Source organism: Dicentrarchus labrax, unplaced genomic scaffold (assembly GCF_905237075.1).
Source record: "Dicentrarchus labrax unplaced genomic scaffold, dlabrax2021, whole genome shotgun sequence".
Classification (NCBI taxonomy): domain Eukaryota; kingdom Metazoa; phylum Chordata; class Actinopteri; family Moronidae; genus Dicentrarchus; species Dicentrarchus labrax.
Window position 1 is genome coordinate 11,506,062 of NW_026136708.1, and position 23,183 is coordinate 11,529,244.

At 41.5% G+C, this 23,183-nt stretch overlaps 1 protein-coding gene across 1 annotated transcript; it reads left to right on the top strand.

Moving 5' to 3' along the window:
- The first annotated feature begins 58 nt into the window (after positions 1–58).
- LOC127368219 (bcl-2-modifying factor) lies at positions 59–12,189 on the top strand. The gene is made up of 4 exons (XM_051408785.1): positions 59–206; positions 3,207–3,452; positions 4,825–5,042; positions 8,265–12,189. Exons 2-4 carry the CDS (start codon positions 3,230–3,232, stop codon positions 8,379–8,381), a joined length of 558 nt encoding a protein of 185 aa, XP_051264745.1. The 5' UTR covers positions 59–206; positions 3,207–3,229; the 3' UTR covers positions 8,382–12,189.
- The last annotated feature ends 10,994 nt before the right edge of the window (positions 12,190–23,183 follow it).

A 23,183-nucleotide genomic window follows, 5' to 3' on the forward strand; every position in this document is an offset into this window, starting at 1 on the left:
CACATTTATTTTGAAGGGGCGGGTCCCGGCCGTCGGGGCGGACCGCTTTGACAGAGGGAAAAAACAACCCCTCTAGTCAGCAAACATCTATGAGTGGTTGTAATGCAAAGAGGGATACGAGTCGCTCCAACACAGTCCGTAGGAATCAAGGTAACGGCAAGTTGTCAAGATACCACCGATCACAACGGAAAACGCGTTTGCTGGCGGTGAGTGTAACGGTCGTTTATTCTGAATTTAAAAGGGAGACGTCGTGCCCGTTAACACCGTGGCGTGCCTCGTTGTTCGTTTGGGAGTTTGTCAACAAGATGTGCGGGCAGCTAGGGGCATGCCCGGGCAGAAGACGGGGGGGGGGTGAGCGGACTTACCGGGAGAAGAGCATTTATATGTGTTTTTCTGCCCCCTGTTCTTCACACCGCTGAGGCTTTCTTTCTCTTGTTTTAACGGACGAACTGAATTAAATGACGAAGTGACCGTTGCAGTCCATCACCTCCCGCGCGTGGACTGTTGGCCGGTCTTTGAGACACAAACGTTGGTCTGCGGTTTGTTTTATTTGTCGTAACACAATATTAACGCTAATTGTGGGGTAGTTTAACACCACCCAGTTATTAAACACGATGAAATGACGTGTCCTGTTTGTATTTCACGCATTAGTGACTGATATGTGCTCCGAGCCATTGAAGCTATCGGCTCTGTTATCTCAGAGGTGTTTGTTTTGGGGAAGAGTTGTCAGGCGAAGTGAGGAGATAGGGTTAGCGGAGGATAGGGAGCATTAGGAGTAACACTATTATAACACTGTCCTGCTAGTCTGTTGCCGCTGTCACGAGTAAAACATTAGCAAGGACCCAGGCTAAAGTTGTTCCCACTTTAAAGCGGGAAAAAAAACGGTCCAAAAAGAAATGTTTTAAGTTTAAATCCTCAAATTCTTCGGCTGTGGTTGTGTGTTTTATTTTAGTTACCATGTGTCGTAATGTTTCGACAGTTTTCTTCACTAGGAGTTTGTGGATGTTACGTCTGCAGTTAATGAGCGGTCGGTCCTCGCGTGTTTACGCGCTGAGCTGCCCTGGGCACTGTGCTCCTGATGCGGGTAAAGATGCAGCACATCCCCGGTGGTCATCCGGAGCCCACTTATAAACGTTATGTGAGACACCTTGATGAAAATCGCAGTTGGTAACTTTTTGTAATTGCGCATATACAACAGTTGTGGTAACTTGTATCTGCAACAAAACAACAAAATAATAAATAATAGGCTACAATTACACAACATTTAGCTGGGCTGGCTGTTGTCCTTTTCCAGGGATAGATGAAGTAGGGCTCATGACTTTATTGCAGCCTGTCACTTGCACGCTGATATCCACAGGATATGTACTCATAGCTTCATGAAGGCAGTGGGAAAAATAGCAGCAGAGTTCACCTTGTGTGCACCCCCCACCCTGAGCCGTGCATGGAGGAGAGCCCGGTGCACAGATGGTGCAGCAGAGGGAGCCACTTTCTGCTGCAGCTTTGAGCCTCTGACCATCACAGTGGTGGCTGCCAGGCCTCCCTGCTGCCCCAGGCAGTGTGTGTTTCTCTGTGTGTGTCTGTGTTATGTCTTTCTGTGTGTCTCCCTGTCTATGTTTGTTTTTTTATGTGTCTGACACTATGGTTATCTTGCCAGTTCTCTGCTGACTGCCAGTGGAAATTCAAGACAGGGCTCGCATTGCCATTGACACACAACACAAGTGCACATTTGATCTCAGTGAAACTTGCGGCACAGTTGCAGAGGAGCCCTAACTGCTTGCGTTGCATTAATTAATGTACTACTAAACCTGCCTGGAGGAAAAGTTTACACAGATTCGGGCTGTTTTGTATTTCTGTAATGCATAACTAATTAGTGTGCATTGGCGAAATAGACTGATTTCGGTGTTAATTGCCCCTGGAGCAACGGAGACCAGAGGGTGGGTGGGTCAATAATATATTTTTTTGTTTACCAAAGTCCCATTCAGAGTTACATCTTTCACGAATAATGTGGCTTGGCTAATCAGACAGTATTTTTCCACAGCTAAATGTAGTTTCCTCCTTTGACTCCATATGATATGACATCATGCAAAAGGACACTTTCACAAAGAGATATACGACTGGGACTGCCTCACTCAGTAAACACAATACCAGTATATCCAGTTTCAACTTTTGCATTTGCCAGTCAACCCAACCCATTTGTCTCCACTTACACAAGAAAAGGAAAAGCCGGGCACCCTTGACAAAAAAGATGAAACAGTAGTTCAGATTCTGGCATGTGGCCAAGGAGGAAGAGGGTGTGAGTGTTTGCGTTCAGCAGGCACAGTTGAGGATGGAGTGAAACTTGTTATCTCCCTCATGAAACGGCTGCTGCACGCAACACATAACAGTCTAGCCAGAAGTTTGGTTTCACTGAGGTTTCACTCACACACCGCCTGCTGCCGTGTGTGTGTGCGTTAATAGTGTGGACGGGCAGCTATCCAGTGATTGTGTGGCTGAGAGAGAGAGAGAGAGAGAGAGAGAGAGTGGGGGAACAATGAGCATAGGTTTAACGTTGAGCTGCAGAATTGTGCTGCAGGAAGCTAATCCCCTGACTGTGCTCTGCTCTGTGGCACACTGTTCCAGATTAAGGTAGTTCTGAGGGGAAAAAGCCTCCTCCGTGGATCTTTTGGCACTCAATTACAATTTGGCACAGGAACAGCTTGGCAAAATCTGCTGCGGGAGGGTGGCAAATCTGGCGAAGCATTTTTAGCCGCCCACTGGGTCTCCCTACACAGGGTGTTTCCATACGTTTGGCTCCAGCTTCCACTCATCGCTATGTTACAAGAGATAATCGCTTTAGCTACAGCTGGCCCCTTGTATGTTTATTACCTTTCTTTACATAGAAATGTACTTTGGCAGATCCATCTGTGCTTCTGAGACTATCCATTAGACTCTCACTGGGCAATTAATGACTAATGATTTATTTCTATTTAATGTAGACAGGGTGAGATCATTTTCCATCTGCCAGAGGGCAAAGTTTCCACTGATAACAGGACGATATTTGGCACTTTTTGTTTGGTGTTGAAACAAATCACACCCAAATTACCTGCGAGCTAAAGATGAGTCAAACACAGTCCCGTTATTTTTGTTGTATGTTATATTTACGTTACCAATATTCAAAAGTCATCTCATTCTAAAGTTTCCATCTCGTGTCCCCCTCTTCTCTCCAGGGAGTTTACCGCTGAGGCGTCGGATGGATGATGAGGAGGAGGACATGTCACGGCCCATCTCGCAGCTCTGGGGAACGCCCTTTAGGGACGTCAAATACGAAGACCGAACCACACAGATCGCGGCTGGACAGGCCCTCGCTGCCGTCACTGCTGCCGTGCCCACGTCGCAGAGCCACAACAACAATAGCATCGCCATTAACACACTGCCCTGCGGCTTGTACCGGCAGCCTCGCATACCCTTTCACGGTAAGGAGGGGCGTGAGAATGTAAGCCTGCTCAACATGATGAGGGCTCATGGTTTTAGAAACTGAGTGTACACCACTGAATGTTGTACGTCCAGTGCAACCCCACACTATTAGTCATTCCTTTTATCTGGTAGATTACTAGCTGGGAACCATCCTCATAGACCCAGGTGATTAAAACTGTCAGTTTCATTTGATAAGTGTCAGATCGGATGAGAGCGTGAGAGGTATTTTCTCTTTTTTTGGGCCACTGGAAAAACTGATTCCATTTTAAAGAAATCCTAGAAATTAATTTTCCTTGTAGCTGGGAGATTCCCCTGTTCTATAATACGCACGTTTGTTTACTGTGTAGAATTGCATTTACCTTTATTACTATTATTACTAATATGCTATTGACCTAAATCTGATAAATGATGGTCACATTCCAGACATTTTGCATTTTAAAGTAGTATTTCTTCAGACAATAAAAATACAACGCTAATTGAATACATACATAAAGGCACATACCCACACTAATATGTTCATCAGTTTTAATCCAATATTGTTTTCCCATTTCTAATCAAATCAGTGTGACATCACCCTAATTGAATTGAGAATAAGAATGTTGTTTGTTTGTTGACTCAGTGTCAGTGTGTGAGAGCTACATTGTTTTGGATTTAAAGCCATCAATACATAAACATAATATTACCCTGTCGTTCATTGTAATCTAACCAGTAATGGATGTCATGCACTTGGCCCGGTGCCATTTCTCCTCCCAAACACAGTCCAGGGCGCTCAGTTTTTTAGAGATATTATGGTCCTCTAAGACGGCAGAATAGCAGGACATTCTGCACACATGATAACATAAAAAAATTGTTTTCCCTCCAAGTGGCATGACTGCAGAAGCGCATGCTTGAGGCAATGAGTAAACTCAGTGACACAGTCCACAGAAAGATTGCAGTTCACTGAGGCCCTTGTTGATTTAATAAGGTGTTTGAGTCTTTCACCTACCTACCTCTCTTTCTTGTTTGTGGACTCTTCAGTTGTACTCCGAGTGCCTACCTTGTAATTTGTCCATCTGAGAAGATCTTATAAAACCAGTTTGTGTTTTAGAAAGCCACATAGCAGCGGTGTAAAGTAGATACTGTATATTTGGCTTAGCTCAGATGCAGCTGTGTTTGAGGCCATTAATAGTAATCAAGATAGTTGGGCTTATCTTAAGACTGTCTGCACAGTGTTTTCTGAGGTTTTTCACTGTCTAGTGGTTTTACTGAATTTATATCAGTAATGTCTTTTTGCCGTATATCCATCTTGGCACTGACACTGACAACAGTGTCTTGGTATTTTAGAGAAGCAACAACACAAGTTTTAAGAAGCTTGATGTTTTCCTTTTTTAGGCAACGCTGGATTACGCTCACATTTCCCCGCTCAGTTTGAGCCCATGGAGGACCGGGGAGAGAGGCAGATTGAAGAGGAGGAGGAAGAGGGCAGAGGGGAGGAAGATGACAGAATGGCAGAGGGGCCGGAGGAGCCGGCAGGGGTGAGCGTCGAGGCCCAAATTGGTCGTAAACTTCGGGAGATCGGAGACAAGTTCCAACAGGATCACGTTGAACTGGTAAGCCCCACTCCCAAGCAGTGAAGTGGATCCTTAAATGACACCCATTTCAAACCAACCAGCTGCACAGCCTGTGTGCACGTTTAAAATGTTTCAATGTGTAAACAATGTGAACACAAGTGGACTTACATTGCCTCAAAGAAGAAATGGACAATACCCTACTAAATGCTCCATTTGCTGAGAGAGTCAGCAGCGAGGGACAGGGGGTCTCTGGAGCTGCTGGGACTTAAACTTAAACTATTTTTGTCGACTTGAGACAAAAAGTTTATGTTTGTGTGCTACATATGAACTATTTCTGCGTGTCAGCTTTTACTCGATTAGAGACACAGAGCTACCTCGTGCCAATTTGTGGCTCACTCTTGGGAAGAAAGGGGCCAGAAGTTTTGCCAGCTGGATTGGCCATAACCCACAGTGGATAAAAATAACTTTTGCAGTGATTCAACCACTTTCTTGGCCACAGTAAAGGAAAAAAAATCACTAATAAGGCATGATTTACTAACTCCATACAGGATACTAAACCTACAAAACTACTATGTGTTCGGTCAGTGTCACTGGCTGCCAGCAACACACTGTGACAGCCGATACTGTTATAGAAACACACTTTCTCCCTGTCAATATCTAAATATTGATTCTAGTTTAGCACTGTGGTCAAGGCCATCTTTGTTTTCTCAACTAGTGAAACACCACCTCAGTCTGAGCAGAGGGTTATGGAATACGCTGCCAATACTGTGTCAGTGGCACTGATACTATGTGTTTGCTGGTCTATAAAGACTGAAGAAAAGAAAACAAATGAGTGAAATCCTTGCCGGGCGAGCAGATTAAATGACACCCTTCTATTTCTGACCAGTGTCCTTTATCCCTCTACACCCGCTCTTTTTAAAAGAGTCAACCTTCTGTTTGTAACTCGTGTCCTTTACCTAAAATATACACTCTCTGTGCTCAGATGAGTTCTTTATACTGAACATACCACAGGAAGCATGACACAATTTGGGACTTGTGAAGCCTTTAGAGACAATGAAAGGGATTGAGCGTAAGGCTCGCTGTTGGCAAAGCTCCTGAGGGAATAGTTAAGCACCTGTACTGTGTGCAGTTTATGATATGTAGTTAATTGTGCATGTCAAGACATAAAATCCACTGAAACATCTGTCACAATCTTTGCAGATGTCTTAAGATACAAGTGACAACACGTTCCCCCGTCCAATCTGCACTCACACTGTTCTGTTCTCCTTTGGCAAGATCTGGTATCACAGTGTGTTTGTTAACGGGTCGGGGGGTTACTTTTATCAGTGTTTGTAAAGCAGTTACCGGTCTCACTGAGAGTTCACATTAGTCACGTGACCGTGAACTTAGTTAATAAGTACAAATATACTGGGAGGGGTTTCTTATCTGCTGCTGAGACTGTTTTGCCATGGGAGAGAAAGAAGAAAAAAGAGAGAAAAAAGAAACAGAGCAAGAGAAAGAATGAAAAGAAAGTGATATACGGCAGAGGTGTCTGACTTTACAGAGCCTGAGAAAGAGAAGGTGAGATCGATGTGACTGTCACAAGCAGGAGTGAGCCGCATGTCTGTGTCTGGGTAGACTTGGCCGGCTGTTTATACGCTCGTCTAAAAATAGAGTCTGACTCACGGCTACCAACAATACCTCAGTTGTCCCGCTGACTGCCTCAGTGTGCGTCTTTGTGTGTGTTTTTGGTTTGTGTGTGTAACTCTGTGACAGAGAGATAAGAGAGAACATTTTCTTTTTTGTCTGCTGTCTGCACTCGAGTTGGTTTTATCCCGCAGCATCTGATACTGTGGGAATATTCCAAAGGGAGAATAATCACAAGTGATACTTTATGATATCCAATCTCTGTAATGTCTCTGCTGCTATTGTTAGACTTTTTCACTTGCCTCTTCAAGCAGAAGTTGCCAGTGTGGGCTAATATGTGGGGTTTTGTTTATGTGGAGTAGCTTCTGCTTGCGGTTTGAGTCTCATCCATCACTTTTGTCAACTTCTGTGGCCAATAAAATGCTAATATTTCAAAGGAAATATCAAGGGGGAAAGGTTAATCCAATCCTAACAATAAGTAAAGGAGCAAACATGCACGCTGTCGGTTTTCTTAATCGTCTGGGGGGGCATTAACCTAAAAAGGGCAAAGAGAATACACACCATCCTCCACTGCCCGTGCAAATGACAGCAGAAAGATGAGCCTCATGTGAAACAAACCAGGGTGCTGTTTAAATAAGCTCAGCAGTGTAGAATTAAGGCAATTAAGGACAATTAGGGTTACGTTTAGCGGTGCTGGTTCAATTCAGTTCAGTCTGCTAGTCCTGCAGCAAATAGCCTGTGGCGGACTCTGATTGCTAGGCTGGTACAGACCTTGATGGAGAGAGAACAGGGAGAGAGATCGTAACAAGAGTGCTTATGCAACAGGCTGCAATATCTGAGCGCGGCTGTGCAGAAAGCCGGTGGGGAGCTGTGCAGGATCAGAGATGAGGAGTTTGGGTGGGGGGGGGGGGGGGGGGGGAGTCCACGTGGGCTGCACACCCCAATAGAACATGACAGATCAGGGGGATGGCAGCTCCATAGGAGGGAGCAGTTTCTGTTTCCTCGGCTTTGTTTTGATAATTATTCAGCTGACTTTGCTATTACAAGAGAGCTGTGATGAAATAGGCAGCGCGTTCTCTGAAAGCATTTCACTTTGAGGTTCTTGTTTAGAAGTCAACAGTGCAACATTTAGTAAGAGTCCTCCTCCCTCAAACCTTATAGGGGAGGATAGAGTAATATTTGAATAATAGTGACAGCTCCTGGGGGTTAAAAATATCTTGTTTTGCAGGTGTTAGCATGGTCATTTACATCCTTTTCATGTACTTTTTCAGGCCAGAAAACAATTAAAGTAATACAGTTTTAACTTCTGTCTTGAAATGAAAGAAATCAGAAAGCCACGCCACCCATTACTGTATATTCTGCAAAAGTATCAGGCAGGATGTGCGTGTGACAGACATGTTTGCTAGACACAAGCTCATGTTTTGGAAACATCTAAGTCTACATGGTCATATGGTTCGAGCTCACAGGGTTTACCAGGGTTCACATTTTACCTCAAAAACCTGTTATGACAAAATCAGAGGCAGTGGAGTCATTTTCATTACTATAATGATAAAAGCCTGACAAGCATAGTTGTGTTTTAACATTCTCTCCCCGTTGATAATAACCTAATGTGTTTTTTTTTCTGTCTTCTCGCAGTTTATGAGGCATCAGAGACAAAACCTGCCTGCCTGGATGCGCCTTACGATGGCCCTGTTTGGCTTTCTGTTTCCAAGAGAGGCTCTCTTCCCCCGTCTGAGACGAGAGCAGAGATGAAGGGACTGCCGGTCCTTGCCTCAACCCTTGTCCCTCCCCCACAGGGACAAGGGACCAGACTTTAAGAGATGGCACTGTAAGATGGAACACGGGTTTGGATTTTGTTTTCTAATTGAATATGAAGATGAGATGAAGAAAACACTGGTCACCGCTGGACGGAGACTGATTACAATTTTTTTGTTTTTGTTTTTTGTTTTTGTTTTTTCGTCTTTCCAAGAAGGAGCCATTGTGTTTGAAGAGATATTTTCGAAATATTTGTAAGATTACCTATTTTGTACAGTAAACTGCTCTTTTTATTTGGTATTTCAAGTCTTGAAGGACCTCCATCAGTCCGGGGAATGCCTTATTCTCTCCTGCCACAGTACAACTCTTTTGCATCAAGGAAATCATAAGAAAGACATACATTTTAAGATTAGGCCACTTTTTTTGGCGACAGACTGTGGACGTGGACATTTCTGTGCTGAAGTTACTGACTTAAAAACCTTGAGGACTTGAGGCACATTTCTAATTTATTCTTGGAAAAACAATAATCCCTGTACCTATCCTTTACTGTTCCACACTGGCTAAGTTGAAAATGGTTATCATGACGTGCCGCACACTGGTGTTGCACTGTTGATCAGTTTAGATGCGTGTTTTACCAGCTTCCACTGTAGACGTAGGGACATTATATCAACCTGTGTCACCCATCAACACCCCTGTCTCCAAGTACCACTCATGTTGTGAACAACCCACTGTGTAGATTCCGACCCCATTGAGTTAAAGACATATGCATACTTGAATTTAGGTGTAGTAAAGATATTTTAGCTGAGTTACGACGTGATTACGCTTTCAAATTGTGATCATGTGTATGTGGGAGTGTGTGCTTACCGTTACCTGCAGTAGTTTTGAAGCCAAATAAGCACAAAGTCAAACAAAATCTCCTTCGTGGGATTACGATCAGGGAACTGGAAAACAATCAGACTCCTGAAAATCTTTGGATGAATTTCATCATTTCCTAAAGCTTTTCAGGATTTCTTTCTCTGGCTGGATTGACAATCGCAAACTTTGCCCCTTTGCTGCATTGTGGGGTCACCTGTGAGAGAGATGGCATTTATCAGCATTTATTAGGGGTGAGCAATATTCAAGCCAGTGGGAGGAAGTAAGAATCTTAGGGATCTGTTGCATTTTGCAATCAAACTGACATCCATAGAAGGACATTTCCCAGAATATGGCTGTGTTCTCAATGAAATACAAATATCTTTGTTACAGAAACATTTTGGGGTAAAGTTACAGAGATGCATTTTTATTTTTTTTTACTACAGGTCTGAATTTAAATGTCTCGAGCACTGATTTAATCCTGATGTGCTGATGCGTTGAGTTGATACGTAATCAACTCACCCTTTCATTTAAGTGCTTTCTTTCACCAAACTGCCAGTGGTACATTGAGCTTCACTGAGAACGTCAGCTTCTGTACAGTTCAAAAAAAAATTTTTAGTAATCACACACATTTGGGTATAGGAGAAAGTTTATACATCCTCGTGCGACAACTGCTACGTTAGCATTTTGCAGCGACACAGCCACTGTTTCTCAATGTAAGGAAAGAGTCTTTAAGGACTTTAAATAAGATGTTTAAAATTCCTCATTTGATGTATTATTTCTTAGATTCATGATATGAACTTTTGAAGACACTGATGGGTTTTTTTTCTTCTCTTTTGTTTTCTTCAGGGAGTAGTTAATAATGTTAATTAGTTATGTCGGCTAATGATCTGCCTTTGAGCAAAGGACGCCATGCATCCGTGCTGTCAGTCTTTGATGTAGTAGACGATGCTGACCAAGCAAAGGTGTTTCATTTTTGATGTTTTCCAAATAATTTCTACTCAACATCAACATAGAAGTATGTAACAGATTTAGTTTTTTCTGTAACTACACGAGGAGCTGAACCAAAAGTTTGTTTCCTGCAAACACTGAACGCTGAGCCAATTCTGATAATTGTGACACACTCTCTTCAGTCCAAAGCTTCACGCTCGCACTCTCTTTCATCGATCGCCATGTTTAACTACTCCCTGTCCTTATCGAGAACAAGTTTCATTTCGTTTGGTTTTCTTTTTCGATAATTTATTCTAATTTATTTTGTGTATATTTGCTCAGTGCTACTGTATAGATGCTATCTCAGTGTGTACAGTCTTTTTTTCCTTCTCATTGTTGATGTGCATTCAGTTGTGTGTGTTTGATGCCTGTGTGTGCGGGGAGGTTGGACTAAAGCCATGTGCCTCGTGCGTTCTCACACGAATGGTGTGAGTCTTTTACGGATCACGTGAACAACAGACAATCAAATGTACAAAATGTGCCTTGTGAGTAACAGACCTGCCACATCATCACCAACACTTGGCATAATTACCCAAAGTCACTGGTCACAGCTCTCGTTTGTCACTTGGGCTCTGTGAGATCAACGCACTCTGATACAACAGAGTTGGCACAAACAGCACAGCGTGTTCGTTGTGCCTTGATAGAAAACAAAAACCCATCAGTTTGATTCCTCGCATCGGCTCACGAGGCACAGGCTCAACCTTTGACATCTCTCAGCACGAACGGCGAGTTTGACCAACGCAAAATCTTGTCAATATCAGAAACGACTGTTTGCAATCAATGTGCACTGTAAAAAAAAAAAAAAAAACAATTTTTTTACTTGTATACTGTATTTTGCGCCTCTCTCTTTCTACTCCTGTGCTGAACTTCCCCTCTAGATTCCCGAAACTTTTTAAGATCTGTAATATGCTGGATCGGCCTAGCTTGTCTGGGTTTTTGTGCTTTATTATCTACAATCTAGTAGGGCTGTGGGTTTACATTTGAAGGAGGAACGAGCCACCATGGTGCCCAGTATTATTTGTATGTGAGATGGGTTGAACAGCCACTCAGTCGGTGTGGTGTTGATCTGAGCCTGTCGTTACCAACCACTGTTGCAACCCTGAAGTGAAACATTTTTTTTTTTTATTTGTTCAACCTTCAGTGTCTTTAATATCAAATTTATTCAATCAGTTTTTGAGTATCCAAGAAAGAGTGCATCTTTACTGTCAAGTGCTGTGATTTGGTGTTTTTATACATTAGACATGAATTTGACACAGCTATTGTTGCTATCTTTATAAAAAATCTTAGCAAAATCTTTCCATATCTTTTTGTAAGAAGACAAAGAAAGAACTACAACAAGACAACTTTTTTGCTTTTCTATGATTGCTTTTTTTTTTTATGTTGTGGCATTTTTAATTTTGGATATTGCCAAGTCTGCTGTGTCACTCTCAGTTCAAGGGCTTTTTCAATATATGTAAATGGAGTAAAAATGCATGTCCAACATTCCTGAAAAAATCTGTATCTTAAAGGGTTTGAATGTAATTTAATGGAGTGAAAACCACAATATCTCTTTTAATACATGAACTGAACAGTGGAACTGATTTCAGACTCCTGTGCTGTGCGCGCGGTGGGTTTGTATTGTCTTCACATTGCTTTCTTTACGTTCAGAGTGGTCTCAAGGATTTCACATTCATGTGTCCTTTGAAGTGAGACCCAGGCCAGATGTAGCAGTTTTTTCGTTAAAGCATTGGCTGTGTTATCGTTGGGACTGCTCTGTGTCTGCTGCACAGTTTTTCAAACAGCGCGGGACATGGAGCGATGGAGGGAACGGAGGAGGACGGGGGATGTTTGTTCTTTTTCTAGTGCAATATGCTGTACATAAGAGCTTGGCTCTCGAAATCTTACAATTTCTCTTAATTTCTTTTGTTGTTAAATGGGTACATTGCTGTTTTTTTTCCATTAAAACTTTATGGACAATTGAAAATGGCTTGTGCTTCATTTCTTGTGGGAAGATTGTTTTTAGGATACTAATGTGCATGTAAACATTCTCAATAAAACATTAGAAATGAAAGAAATGAAGTAAACAGGGGTGGCTGTGGAGGAGGTAGAGCCGGTTGTCCACAAATCAAAAGCTTTAATAGACATCCAGTAACAACACTTAAAAGACTACAGCCGTCCTAGCAGCTGTACGTAGGCACAGCTGTGCTTTGAGCTAAATGCTAACAGATCTAAGTTTATAGAGTGTAAGCATGCTAAGAAACACAACAGTTTAGTTGTTGTTCAGGTATTTAAGTCTGGAACGAAGTGTTGGACCGACCGACAGACTGATGCTGAGTGCTATCCATAGAGCCAGGCTGCTAACATAGCTAAAAATCACATGGGATCATTTAAATTTAAGTAATCAGTCATGTGTGCGTCACCTCAAAAGTGTCTGGTGCCACAATGAGCAACAATCCCAGGAAAGTCACAGTCAGTTAATAAAAACATCTTCTATGACTAGACACCAGTGATTTAACCCCACTGAAAGTCCCTAAAAAGTTAATTTAGCATGAACAATAGGAGCATTTCATAAGCCCTGGAGGCAATGCTAGAGCTCAGCACCTCTTTTTTACATCCTCCCCTTTGCGGGGGTAAAGGTGCAATCTTATATAAACTGTGATTCACTTTTCTGTCACCGGGTTTCTAGAGCGATCTCCCCTCAGGCGGCTGCTTTGTGTAGACAGGGGCAGCGAGGGAGGTTAAAGGAGTGTATATACGTGTGTGTGTGTGTGTGTGTGTGTGTGTGTGTGGCAGAAAGACATGGCCTCGGGGAAATGAAAGAAGTTCTGACCTGAGCCTCATAAAGATTAACACATTGCAGTGTGTTGTGCTGCAGGGTGAACTGATGTTTTTTATAATAATGTTTCAAAAGCAGTTACAGCTGTCACCGTTGGGGCTGTTTTTACTGCTCACAGAGACGGCACAGGCTTGTTTCTGCATTACAAGCAGTGGGTTCTGTAAGTGAGAGTCTCTGTATGTTTAAACACAGATTCCCAACACAAATCACTTGCGGACAGGCTGCCTGCCCTTTATCCACACCGAACAAGTTGTCTAAGAACAAATGTGAGACAAATTACTAATTTCAGATTCTCAATTTTCTTCAAAGGATGGTGTCATATTGTTTATTTACCCAGAAGCCCTCAGAGCACACCGCATTGTATATGGACCTAATGAGACGTTGACATGTTTTCATTCTCATTTCTAATTTATCCTTGTTTATGTGAAAGATTTTAATTTTCCCCGAGTAAATAAAAGCAGGGCTCATTCAAATAGACACCAGTTTTTTTGTTTTTTTCCTGTGCACTCTTGGCAAAATTTCACAGTGAAAATTGCAAGCAGACCAGTAAACACAGAGTCTGTTGTGTAGTTATTTTAATCCTCGTAATGGTGCAGGGATGAAGAGCAGACATTTTGCGGGGCAGGATGACATTTCTCTTAAAGTCGATTTAACTGCAAACTGCGGGCTGTTAGAAAAACTCCTTGCAGCATGTTATACTAAAGCTTAAAGATGCATCCCAGAATGCAAATGCTAACATATCCAGTTTTAACCACAGAACAGGGCTCTGTACTCTCCTCCTTAACCTCCCCACCAGCTGAAGTGAAAGCCTCGTCCCCTGGGACCGCTGGTAAATACAGACAAGTGTGTGTGTGTGTGTGTGTGTGTGTGTGTATAAGCATCTGTGTGTGTCTTCGGGAGAAAGAAAAAAAAAAAAAGTGGGGTGGGAGGGGAGGAGGGGTGAGAGGGGTGAGGGCCTGCTTGGCTCAGCACTTTTTCGCACACAGCCCTGACAAAGGACTCTCTGTTCTCCTGGCCACTCACTCAGGGAGACGCCCTCATGATAGCCCGGTGCCTATCTCAAGGGTCACGCCTCGACTTCAGCAGCAAGAGAGAAGCTCCAGTCCCTCACTCTTTTTGTTTACTTCTGCCTCTCAGCCCGGGAGCGCAGCAGATTAACCCTTTCGTGTCTGACTGCAGTGTGAGTGGTGGTAATGCTGCCAACGAGGAAAGACTCAGTGTATGTTTAGGGTATTTTTTTCTGTGCGATAATGTCATATTTCTCTACTTTAATGCGGAATCCAGTCACGTGCCAGCTTTTCTCTTGCCAGCTTGTCTCTGTGTGAAATTTGCCATTTTATCAGCTTGCTTTATAGTCTGGTTTTACCATAACCTTGTGGCCCTAGCTTTCCACACACCATTTCTTTGTTCACTTGTAACATGTTGCCCCATCTGTTTTGAGCTTTCTGCTGTGAGCTCAGATGATGTGAGCTTACAGTTTTTTGCCTGGTTTATGAATCCCCAGAGCAATCCCTTGAGATTCATCTCAGAGTGATGACATTTCAATTATCACCTTCAAAAACCTATCTGCGATTTACAGTTGTGGTGTGTCTTCCTCGTCAGCAACATCCATTTTAAATGGAAGAAATAATTGATCTCCAGTTTTGGTCAACACCTCCAAAACTGAGTTTTTATTGAGGCATATGCTCTGAGGTACACTGAACTAGAGTATGCAGAAAAAAGATGAAAACATTTCAAGTTCAGTAAGTGTAAAGAAACAGAACAGAAATAGGCTACATTTGGGTGGGAAAAATAATAATATCGCATTATAAAATTCAATAGGTGTGGCGCCATCCTCTGAGGAAATGAACTTCCCGTCCACAGAGAATAGGTCCTGCTGCTCTGAAAGGGCACACATGTCAGGTGTAGCACTTCAGCGGGGTGTTGGGTCAAAACACGTTGGTGCAGCTGCAGCTGAGGAGCGGCTCTGGGGAAAAGCATCACTTCCTTCATAGATGAGTCCCTGCTCTGTGGACCATGTTATAATAACTGACTCGATTCCAAACACCTACCTGTGTTCTGGAGGTGACAATTTATTTGCATGTCTATGTCTATATAAAAATAGTGTTGCATGTGGATAACAATTGGTATCAAGCAACTGGTTTTGAAGACCAGTACAGTCAGTACTGGTCTTCAAGAGTAGTCAAGATAACAATTTAGTATGTTGTGAATACAGTACAATTCTGGAAGGCTGTAACTACATATTTGGTCGAAAATTGAGCAGAACCTTACTTTTTGGCATCTGTTTCACTATATTAAAAATCATTATGACATACAAATGTTTAATCCTTTTGTGAAAACAGCATGTAAAATTTGCAGAAACAGATCTTAAAACCAAACACCACAATTACTGCTCTGTGGCTTGTGGGCTCTTGTCACCCGCAGCTGCACTTACTGCACTCTGTGTCACAGAGAAACAGTCACCTACTGCCAAAAAGAGGGAGCTATATCAAGTTGAAGCTAGCTGGTAAGATAGCTACAGCTTGCTTTAGCGAAAGTTAAATTCACTTTTTTTAACACTAGCTCTCTTTGAATTTGAAAAATATACGTTTTATATGAACAAAATAAAAGCAAATATAGTCAAAAAAAAAAGTAAATGTTTTAACTTATTTTTGTAAGAAAAGTGCTTTGCAGCTAAAAGTTAATAAAAGTAATTTTTTCAGGGACACTTGCACACAGCATGGTAGTTGCTTGTCAACACTGGATTTGGGTTCCTCTAACTTTCTTACCCTGCTGCTTTAAAAATGCACACCTCTATCCAAAACCAAACCTGCAGGGCCTCAAGTATGAATGTAAGTACTGTATTGTGACAAAATTCAGCAAATCTACAAAAAACATACAAAAGCAAAATTAGCCATGATTCACAGTTTCTCTGAGAGCAGCTTTTTGCAAATTGGTGGCAGGGCTCCTCAGTTACCTGGCTCCGCTCAGACTGAGCCACGGCTGCCTTCTTTTTACAACCACAACCCCTCGTATACACACACCGCACCACCAAATAAGGGTGGGGAGCAGCCAATCCATCTCCTTGGGTAATAAAAGTTAAATGCAGCCCGTGATTCGAGACATGCCTCCAGGGGGACTTGGTGCAATGGGCGTCCACTATTGTCTCTGTCATCTCAGGCCTGTATCAGGGGAGGATAAAGTACTGAGATGATAAGTGGGTATTTATATGGTGGTGACTGCTGTCTAATCCAAGACAGATGAGAAGTAAAGGACTGCAGCAGTTGGCCAAACTGTCTCTGGAGACTGACAACCTCTTTCTTGTGTCTGTATCTCTGGGATAAATGGAAGATATGATAATATGTAATAAAATGATAATATATTTCATACACTGAGCTACACAATGCTATCAAACTGTGTTCTCACATTGAAAATCACAAAAGTATCTGTTGCAGACTTGGAGAAGATCTGGCAGAGGTTCGAGCTACATAATACTTTTTGAACCTAATACTGAGTAATTGATCTAACAGCATAACATTATGCAGGGACAGATAATGTAGTATTGTTCATTGTTCAACTTTTACATTTTCATAAAGATTTCTGCGTAACAGCACTCTTCAACAGTTGTCAGTCATGCTAGCAGCTCTGAGAGGCCCAGCACCTGTACTTTAAGCCTACAAAAAAGTTACTGTGAAGGAAGAGCAACTGAGGACTGTGTTGTATTTTAAATATTGTTTACTGCGGTATCACTGCTCATCACAAGTCAACGCCAAAACTTACTAGTAAATTATCCTATTTCTCTGTAAGTATTCAAATACTACTCACTGTCTAGTATCATTACATCATCATCATTCTCTATTGGACTTATTTCTAATGTCCAAACACAAGTTTCTCTTTGTTTAATATAGAATTTGCATCTGCCGTCCCCAGTCTCTGCTGTTATCTGAAAGAGTTTTTTTTAAATTGTTATAGCGAGTCTCTGGTGTGTTCCTTCCCGGACAGTTTTGTTTATGACAGTCTGCCTGTTGGATGAGGGTCAAACTCTGATGATCGTGTTTGTTGACTCTGCAAACAACCATGAATACTTCCAGAAACCTGAGTTGGTGGCGGTATCAGTTTACACAGTCACATAATGACTTGGTGACACGACGCCCTGCGTGTCAGGTACATGCATGTGTAATATGTAACTAATCATGTAAGAACAGTGGAGTAACAATATCCAGCCTGCAGTCAGCCATTGAATCGTGGACGTGATGAATTAGCTTTGTAAAAGAAAACAATTATGTGTGTGCTTACCGAGATGAATCACATGCAAGTAGTGGAAACACAGCATAGGTTTTGCGCTTTCAAGTGGTGCATGTAGAAAGACAAGATATTTATAGAAAGCATAAGCCTCATGGAAAGGATGGAGCACGGGATGGGAACAAAGGCACTGACTAGTTGAGTTATTGCAGGATAAACGAAAATTCTCTTTGTTGTATATGATAGTGTTTTTTCATTATAGCCCTCAGCTCCAAGTATACTGTATGTGGAGAAGATGAGCATATTAGGAGGATATTGTACTTTTGTTTGTATTTGTTGTATATGAATGTATCAACATTTTAGTTGTCCATAAAGTATAAAGAAAAGGTTTGAGCTTGTTTATGTTATGCTTTTATAGTATTGTTGTTTATGAACGCAGCACTACTCAGCCACATCTAAATCTTACCATTATCAAATCTAACAAAATAACCCTGATGATGTCATAGTGATGTCATCAGGGTTATGAGTTTAGGCACCTTTATAAAAATATAAAAAAGAAGGTCTGAGTTATAAACTGGAACTGGAATTTGAAAGATTTGGCTCCATTATTTTGTTAATCTGTCTCTCACAAGTCTCCTAATTTTCTGGAAGAAAAATACATAATCATGCTGTACCTACCGAACATTATAAAAGCTTAGTGATTCTCCAGATTTACCACCTAAAGTTAGGCCAGTGGTGCAGACGGCTCCAGGGAGTGACCAGTCTGGGAGCTGGGTGGTTTGATGGTGGCTCCACAGAGTAGAAAGAGGATGGAATCGGAGAATAATTCTTTCTGTAGAATTAATGAACTCTGATATATTTTTGGCTCTTTGCCAGTGGTTGACAAGCTAATTGATTACTGTCAGGACAGACTGGACCTCTTCCTCTGGTGAGTAGATCCACCCTTTTTGGTTAGAAACACTGGCACTGCTGGCGAGAAAGTCACCACAGACTCCAGATTTAAAAACTCTGTATACTGCAAAAGATTTTGGCAATGACGGGCTTAATCAGCATTGTGTTAACTCATTTGGCAAGGGCTTGAATGTAACTGGAATTCATGTGTAAAAATCCCACAATACAGCTTTATACTATAAATGTTTTTATGATTCTGTATATTAGGTGTCTCAGTCATGGTTCTTCTGAGGGTTGAGATTTAATGAGGCTAAGTTATCATCAGGTCTACAGAGAGATAAACTCAATGTGCAAGGTAAACACTAATTTAGAAAAATCACGGTGGAGAGGAAAGCTGCATAATTTCTGCATAATATAAGTTCTGACCAAATCTGATCAGTGGTATAGCTGATACATCGCACATAATGGACAAAAGATTAAAGGAGGCACCACAACAGCTCATGAACAAATGGAAAATACCAGGAGAAACAAAATACATCCGATCCCAGAAGCATGTTCAGATCGTCCTACATTTACCATCATGAATATCTTAATGATTGTTTTGTTTTTTAAATGGATTGACTTCTTGATTGTTATTTCTAACTATATAGCTCTCCTCCACTGTCAACTGGAACAGAAGAGGTCTATTAATACTGTAATATGATGTGATGGGCAAACAATGTGCGCAGCCATTATGTCTTCCCTTAAAACACAGATCCCTTTCCTTCCAATGTTTTCATTTCAATTACTCAGCCCAAGTATAATTTCCTCCAAGTGCCCTGAAAAATCTAAGGTCCCTGCATTAACTGTGGCCCTTAAGAAGTCCATTGTAAACTTAAAAGAAAATGAATTGGACGCTCTCCTCGTTTAGCGCAATAAACAGATGTGAAATGTGACTTCAGGTCTCATGGGAATGTGTAGAAAAGAGAGCTAAAGAGTCTGGGAGGAGTAACCGGGGAACTCTTCTCAAGCCAAGTTATTGTGTTTTATCAGTGTTTATATAGCAGGGTGGTTAAAATGTAGCCGAGGGTGATGAAGGAGTGGATTAATGAAAAGAAGTTTCATTTATATTTATCCAACATCTTGGAAAATATGGGCGTTATTTTGGGTGGATGACATTTGGGAGAATAATAGGATATGTTCAGTATCCCATCATAAATGAACATAATAGTACATATATCACATAGAAAACAAAACATTATGGGCTTCAAAAAGAAGATAGTTTTGCTTTTTGTGCATCGGACTGTGGTGTGTGTACATTTCAGGGAACTATCATCACTTTAAAGTCAGTAACCGACACATTTCAGCTGCATTATAGCAAGCTCTGTATCAACATCATGCTGACACATATTCTGTAATTCTTCTCTAAAGTTAGTCTTTTGCTTTCATTTGAAAGAAACTTTGCCGGAGACTGAAATAACTAATCTAAAACCCGAGAGTGAGAAAGAGGTTAAAAGTTCACACATACTTATTACAACCAGCTCGCTCCCTGAACACGAGCAACTAGCTTGGATGTTTTGTGTGTTCGCACTCTCCAGCAGTCGCAGCCCCGCTCTGCAGCTGGAAGACCACGGGACAGAGGCATTGTTTTGTATGTTAACACAGTCTATCCTACTGAGGTAAAAATAGCTCCCCTGCTCTATTCTCTAGCAGCATAGCCAGCGATGGCTCAGCCAAAAACAATATTTGGACATGGCAGCAGATGTCCCCAAACAAGCCCGGGAGGACAGGCCTGCAAGGGGAACTTTTGGCATCGCTTGGCTCCAGGGAGAGGGGAGAATAGGCTGGAAACAATGCGGTTTATGAGGACACTTGAGGGAGAGCATAAGTGCTAGCTTGTATCTCAACCTGAGACACTCAATGTGAGGCTCAGATTTATAGATGATGAAGAACCTGCCTCTTTAAATGGAGTGTGGTTTATAGAGTTTACCAACTTCTTTCTGGTTGGATGTGTCTGCACCCAGTCTGTGAACTTTGATTTAAGAGCTGAGAAAGCGGTCTCTGCATCTTTCTTTTGCTTTTATAATTGCATTTGGTTTTATGTGGTCTGATATCTTTGCACTGAAACAGAAACTTACAGGAAATGAGCACTTATGCTGTTTAGACACAGATAGTCTGATCACAGTCAGATTTCCCAGGCAATAAAGTCCTTCACTGCCTCTTTTTGCTGCCCATTTGTCTGTCTTCTTAAGAGCTGAATTTGCAATGGTGTTACTCTACCAGAAGATCACTGAATAGAGTAGCTTCACAGATTTCATGGAAAAACAATGTAGAGCCAAGACAGACTCGACAACCTGGAGATTCTGAGTAAATCACTTTCATACATATGGAAAGTATCATAAAGTACAATATAGGCTACATTTTTAGATATATTGACCACTGTAGATATTCTGCTTCAGGCGATGATAAATCTTCTTCCTTATGCAGACTTACCTTGTGTTTTCTAAGGACTTCTAAGGACACAGCAAACTTCAGAAGGCCTTCCAAAATAGGCAGTCATGCAGTGTCTAATGTATGGTATGTCAATCCTGAATATGATGGTAGTTGACCTTTGACTTTTGATTTTTCTGATTTTCAATTAGAAGCAGATATTGATGTAACAGAAGTAAATTGTGACTTTTGGCCAGATCTTTTATGCGTTTAGTTTGAAACACAATTTGGAGTATGTTCAGTAGTAACGTTTTATTGAGTGAAGGAAGTGCTACATTTGTGGACCATATAAGTCATAGCAGGACTCAGACTGGGCTTTGCCTCCTGAGTCTTGCTTGTGGTTTAGGCAACAGAAGCACTTTGGTTGTAAAAAATCATGATTTTAGTTGTTCTTCTCTTGCTTCAAGCCTCTTTCGACTTGTTCAATATCTTACCAAGACCGAAGTCTTTCCCTAGACTTAACCAAGTGTTGTGAGTAACCATAAACAGATTTAATTCATGCTTTAGTTGTGAATTTGTTTTTGGATGAGTGAATGAAATGTGAATTGACATGTATGTAAATATGTTTCCTGTTGCAAATTAGTATTATATAAATGTAATTTCTTGGACATAAGGTTGGTATGTTTTACCAGCTTGACCTTGGAGGACTTGTAGTGTGGGTAAAAAAAACCAAACAGTCCTAACGTATCTAATCTGATAAGGATACATTTTATTCATAGAAAGCTTATCAGTGCTAATTCAATGGGAAAATAATTGGTTGTCTCATAATCTCAAGGTCCAAAACAAATGCAAAATTTGTAATATTTAGTGGCATTTAGTGATGAAGTTGCAGATTGCAACTAACTAAATACTACTGAGCCCTTTAAACGTGTAGGAGAAACCACGATGGTTGTGAAAAACACAAAAGGCCCATCAAGAGCCAGTGTTGTGTTTGTCCGTTCGGGGCTACTGTAGAATCATGGCCTTTCAACATAGCAGACTCAGAGGAAGAAGACCTACTTCTTTCAAAGAGAACAAATACAGAACAGAACTAATTTTCTTGTGATTATACACTAATAAAAACATACTTATGAATATTACATTCAATTTCTGCCAGTAGAAATGCCTAAATGTTACACACTAGAACTTTCACACACCACATAAAATGCCTGCTCCGTGTACATGAAACCAACTCAGTAAGTCATTTAGCATTTAATGCCAACTCATGAGCTGTTTTGGTTGTATATTCAGCTCCTGTAGATATGAGAAAGTGATATCCATTGAAAGTCCAGATGGATTCAAGTTATGCAGCCAAATCAACCTTTTTGTATAACTTCATCCACAATTTGTCACGTCTTTTCTCATGACTTCAGGAGACACTTCAACACCCCTAAGACCTGCAGATGCTGATTTTCCATCTCAATCAGCAGTATCAGTGAGAGAGAGAAACCTATACCACCTCCAGAGACCGTCAGACAATGGCCCTCACACCAGTTTTTACTCCCCCTCCTCAACCAGGCTAACAAACTGTGACCTGGAGCTGGCACTCTGACATGGAAGCGATTCAAAACGACAAGCTAAGAGACATGAGTGTTACATGATCCTGTTTTATTCTGGCAGGCCTATAATGCCTCCAACGGCACTGCTATAATGCAGAGACAACAGGGACTGTAGGTTTCTTTCATTGGAGCCATTAAAGACATAATATCTTTTCTTTCATGCACAGTGTTCAGCACTACTTTATTTGACTAATCTGCTTATTTAATCATAAACTATTCAACCATTATGTAATCAAACCAATTCATTTTCCAGAAGCTGTTGCAGTCCAAAAAGCCTTTGTTGTTACAGATGCAATAGAAACAGTGTGTACCTTCTGGCTCTAAGTGAGTTGAGTAAGTGAGTAACATAGGTTTGCGTGACATGAACAAGTCTAATAGAGTTGTTTTTTAGTCATCAACAGATCTAACGAGCTGAACCAGAAATGCAAGAGAGTATATTTGAGGTTTAAAATTTTGGCCAATATTACACAACACTGCACAATGATCTTGTTGAGCAAGATTGTGACAAGTGCAACAATGCAGTACCAGCATAGGTGGGTTCCCTCCACAGCAGTAGTTACTTTTAATTATACAGCTTTAAACCGACAACAGAAGTTGAAACACAATGTAGTCTTGTTCCACAGCTGCGTCCTATAGTGCCATCAGGAGAAAGGGAGAGAGCGGAGGGAAGGAAAAAGGCGACGGAGCCACTCTCATTGTCACCATGCTTGGTTATTGTTCACACTCTTCCACATGTAACCCTCTGCCTCAGGCTTTTTTATCATGTTGTGGCACGTGGGCTACAGCTGAGAGGTCCTTTCTCTATCTGAGGAAAAGGCCACTTGGCTGCCGCTGAGTGAAGGTGAGGAAGGAAACTGTGACAGAATGGTCATGCGTTGGACTTCCTTAGATAAAGCTGGCTGTGTATAAAGACATTTAAGAGGATGGGAAGGCTGTAAAATGTCATTTAAACACAAAACTGTGCTATGCTGTACTAAAAAAGTTTTATTGTTTTATATGGACAGCTACATTGGGATATCATAT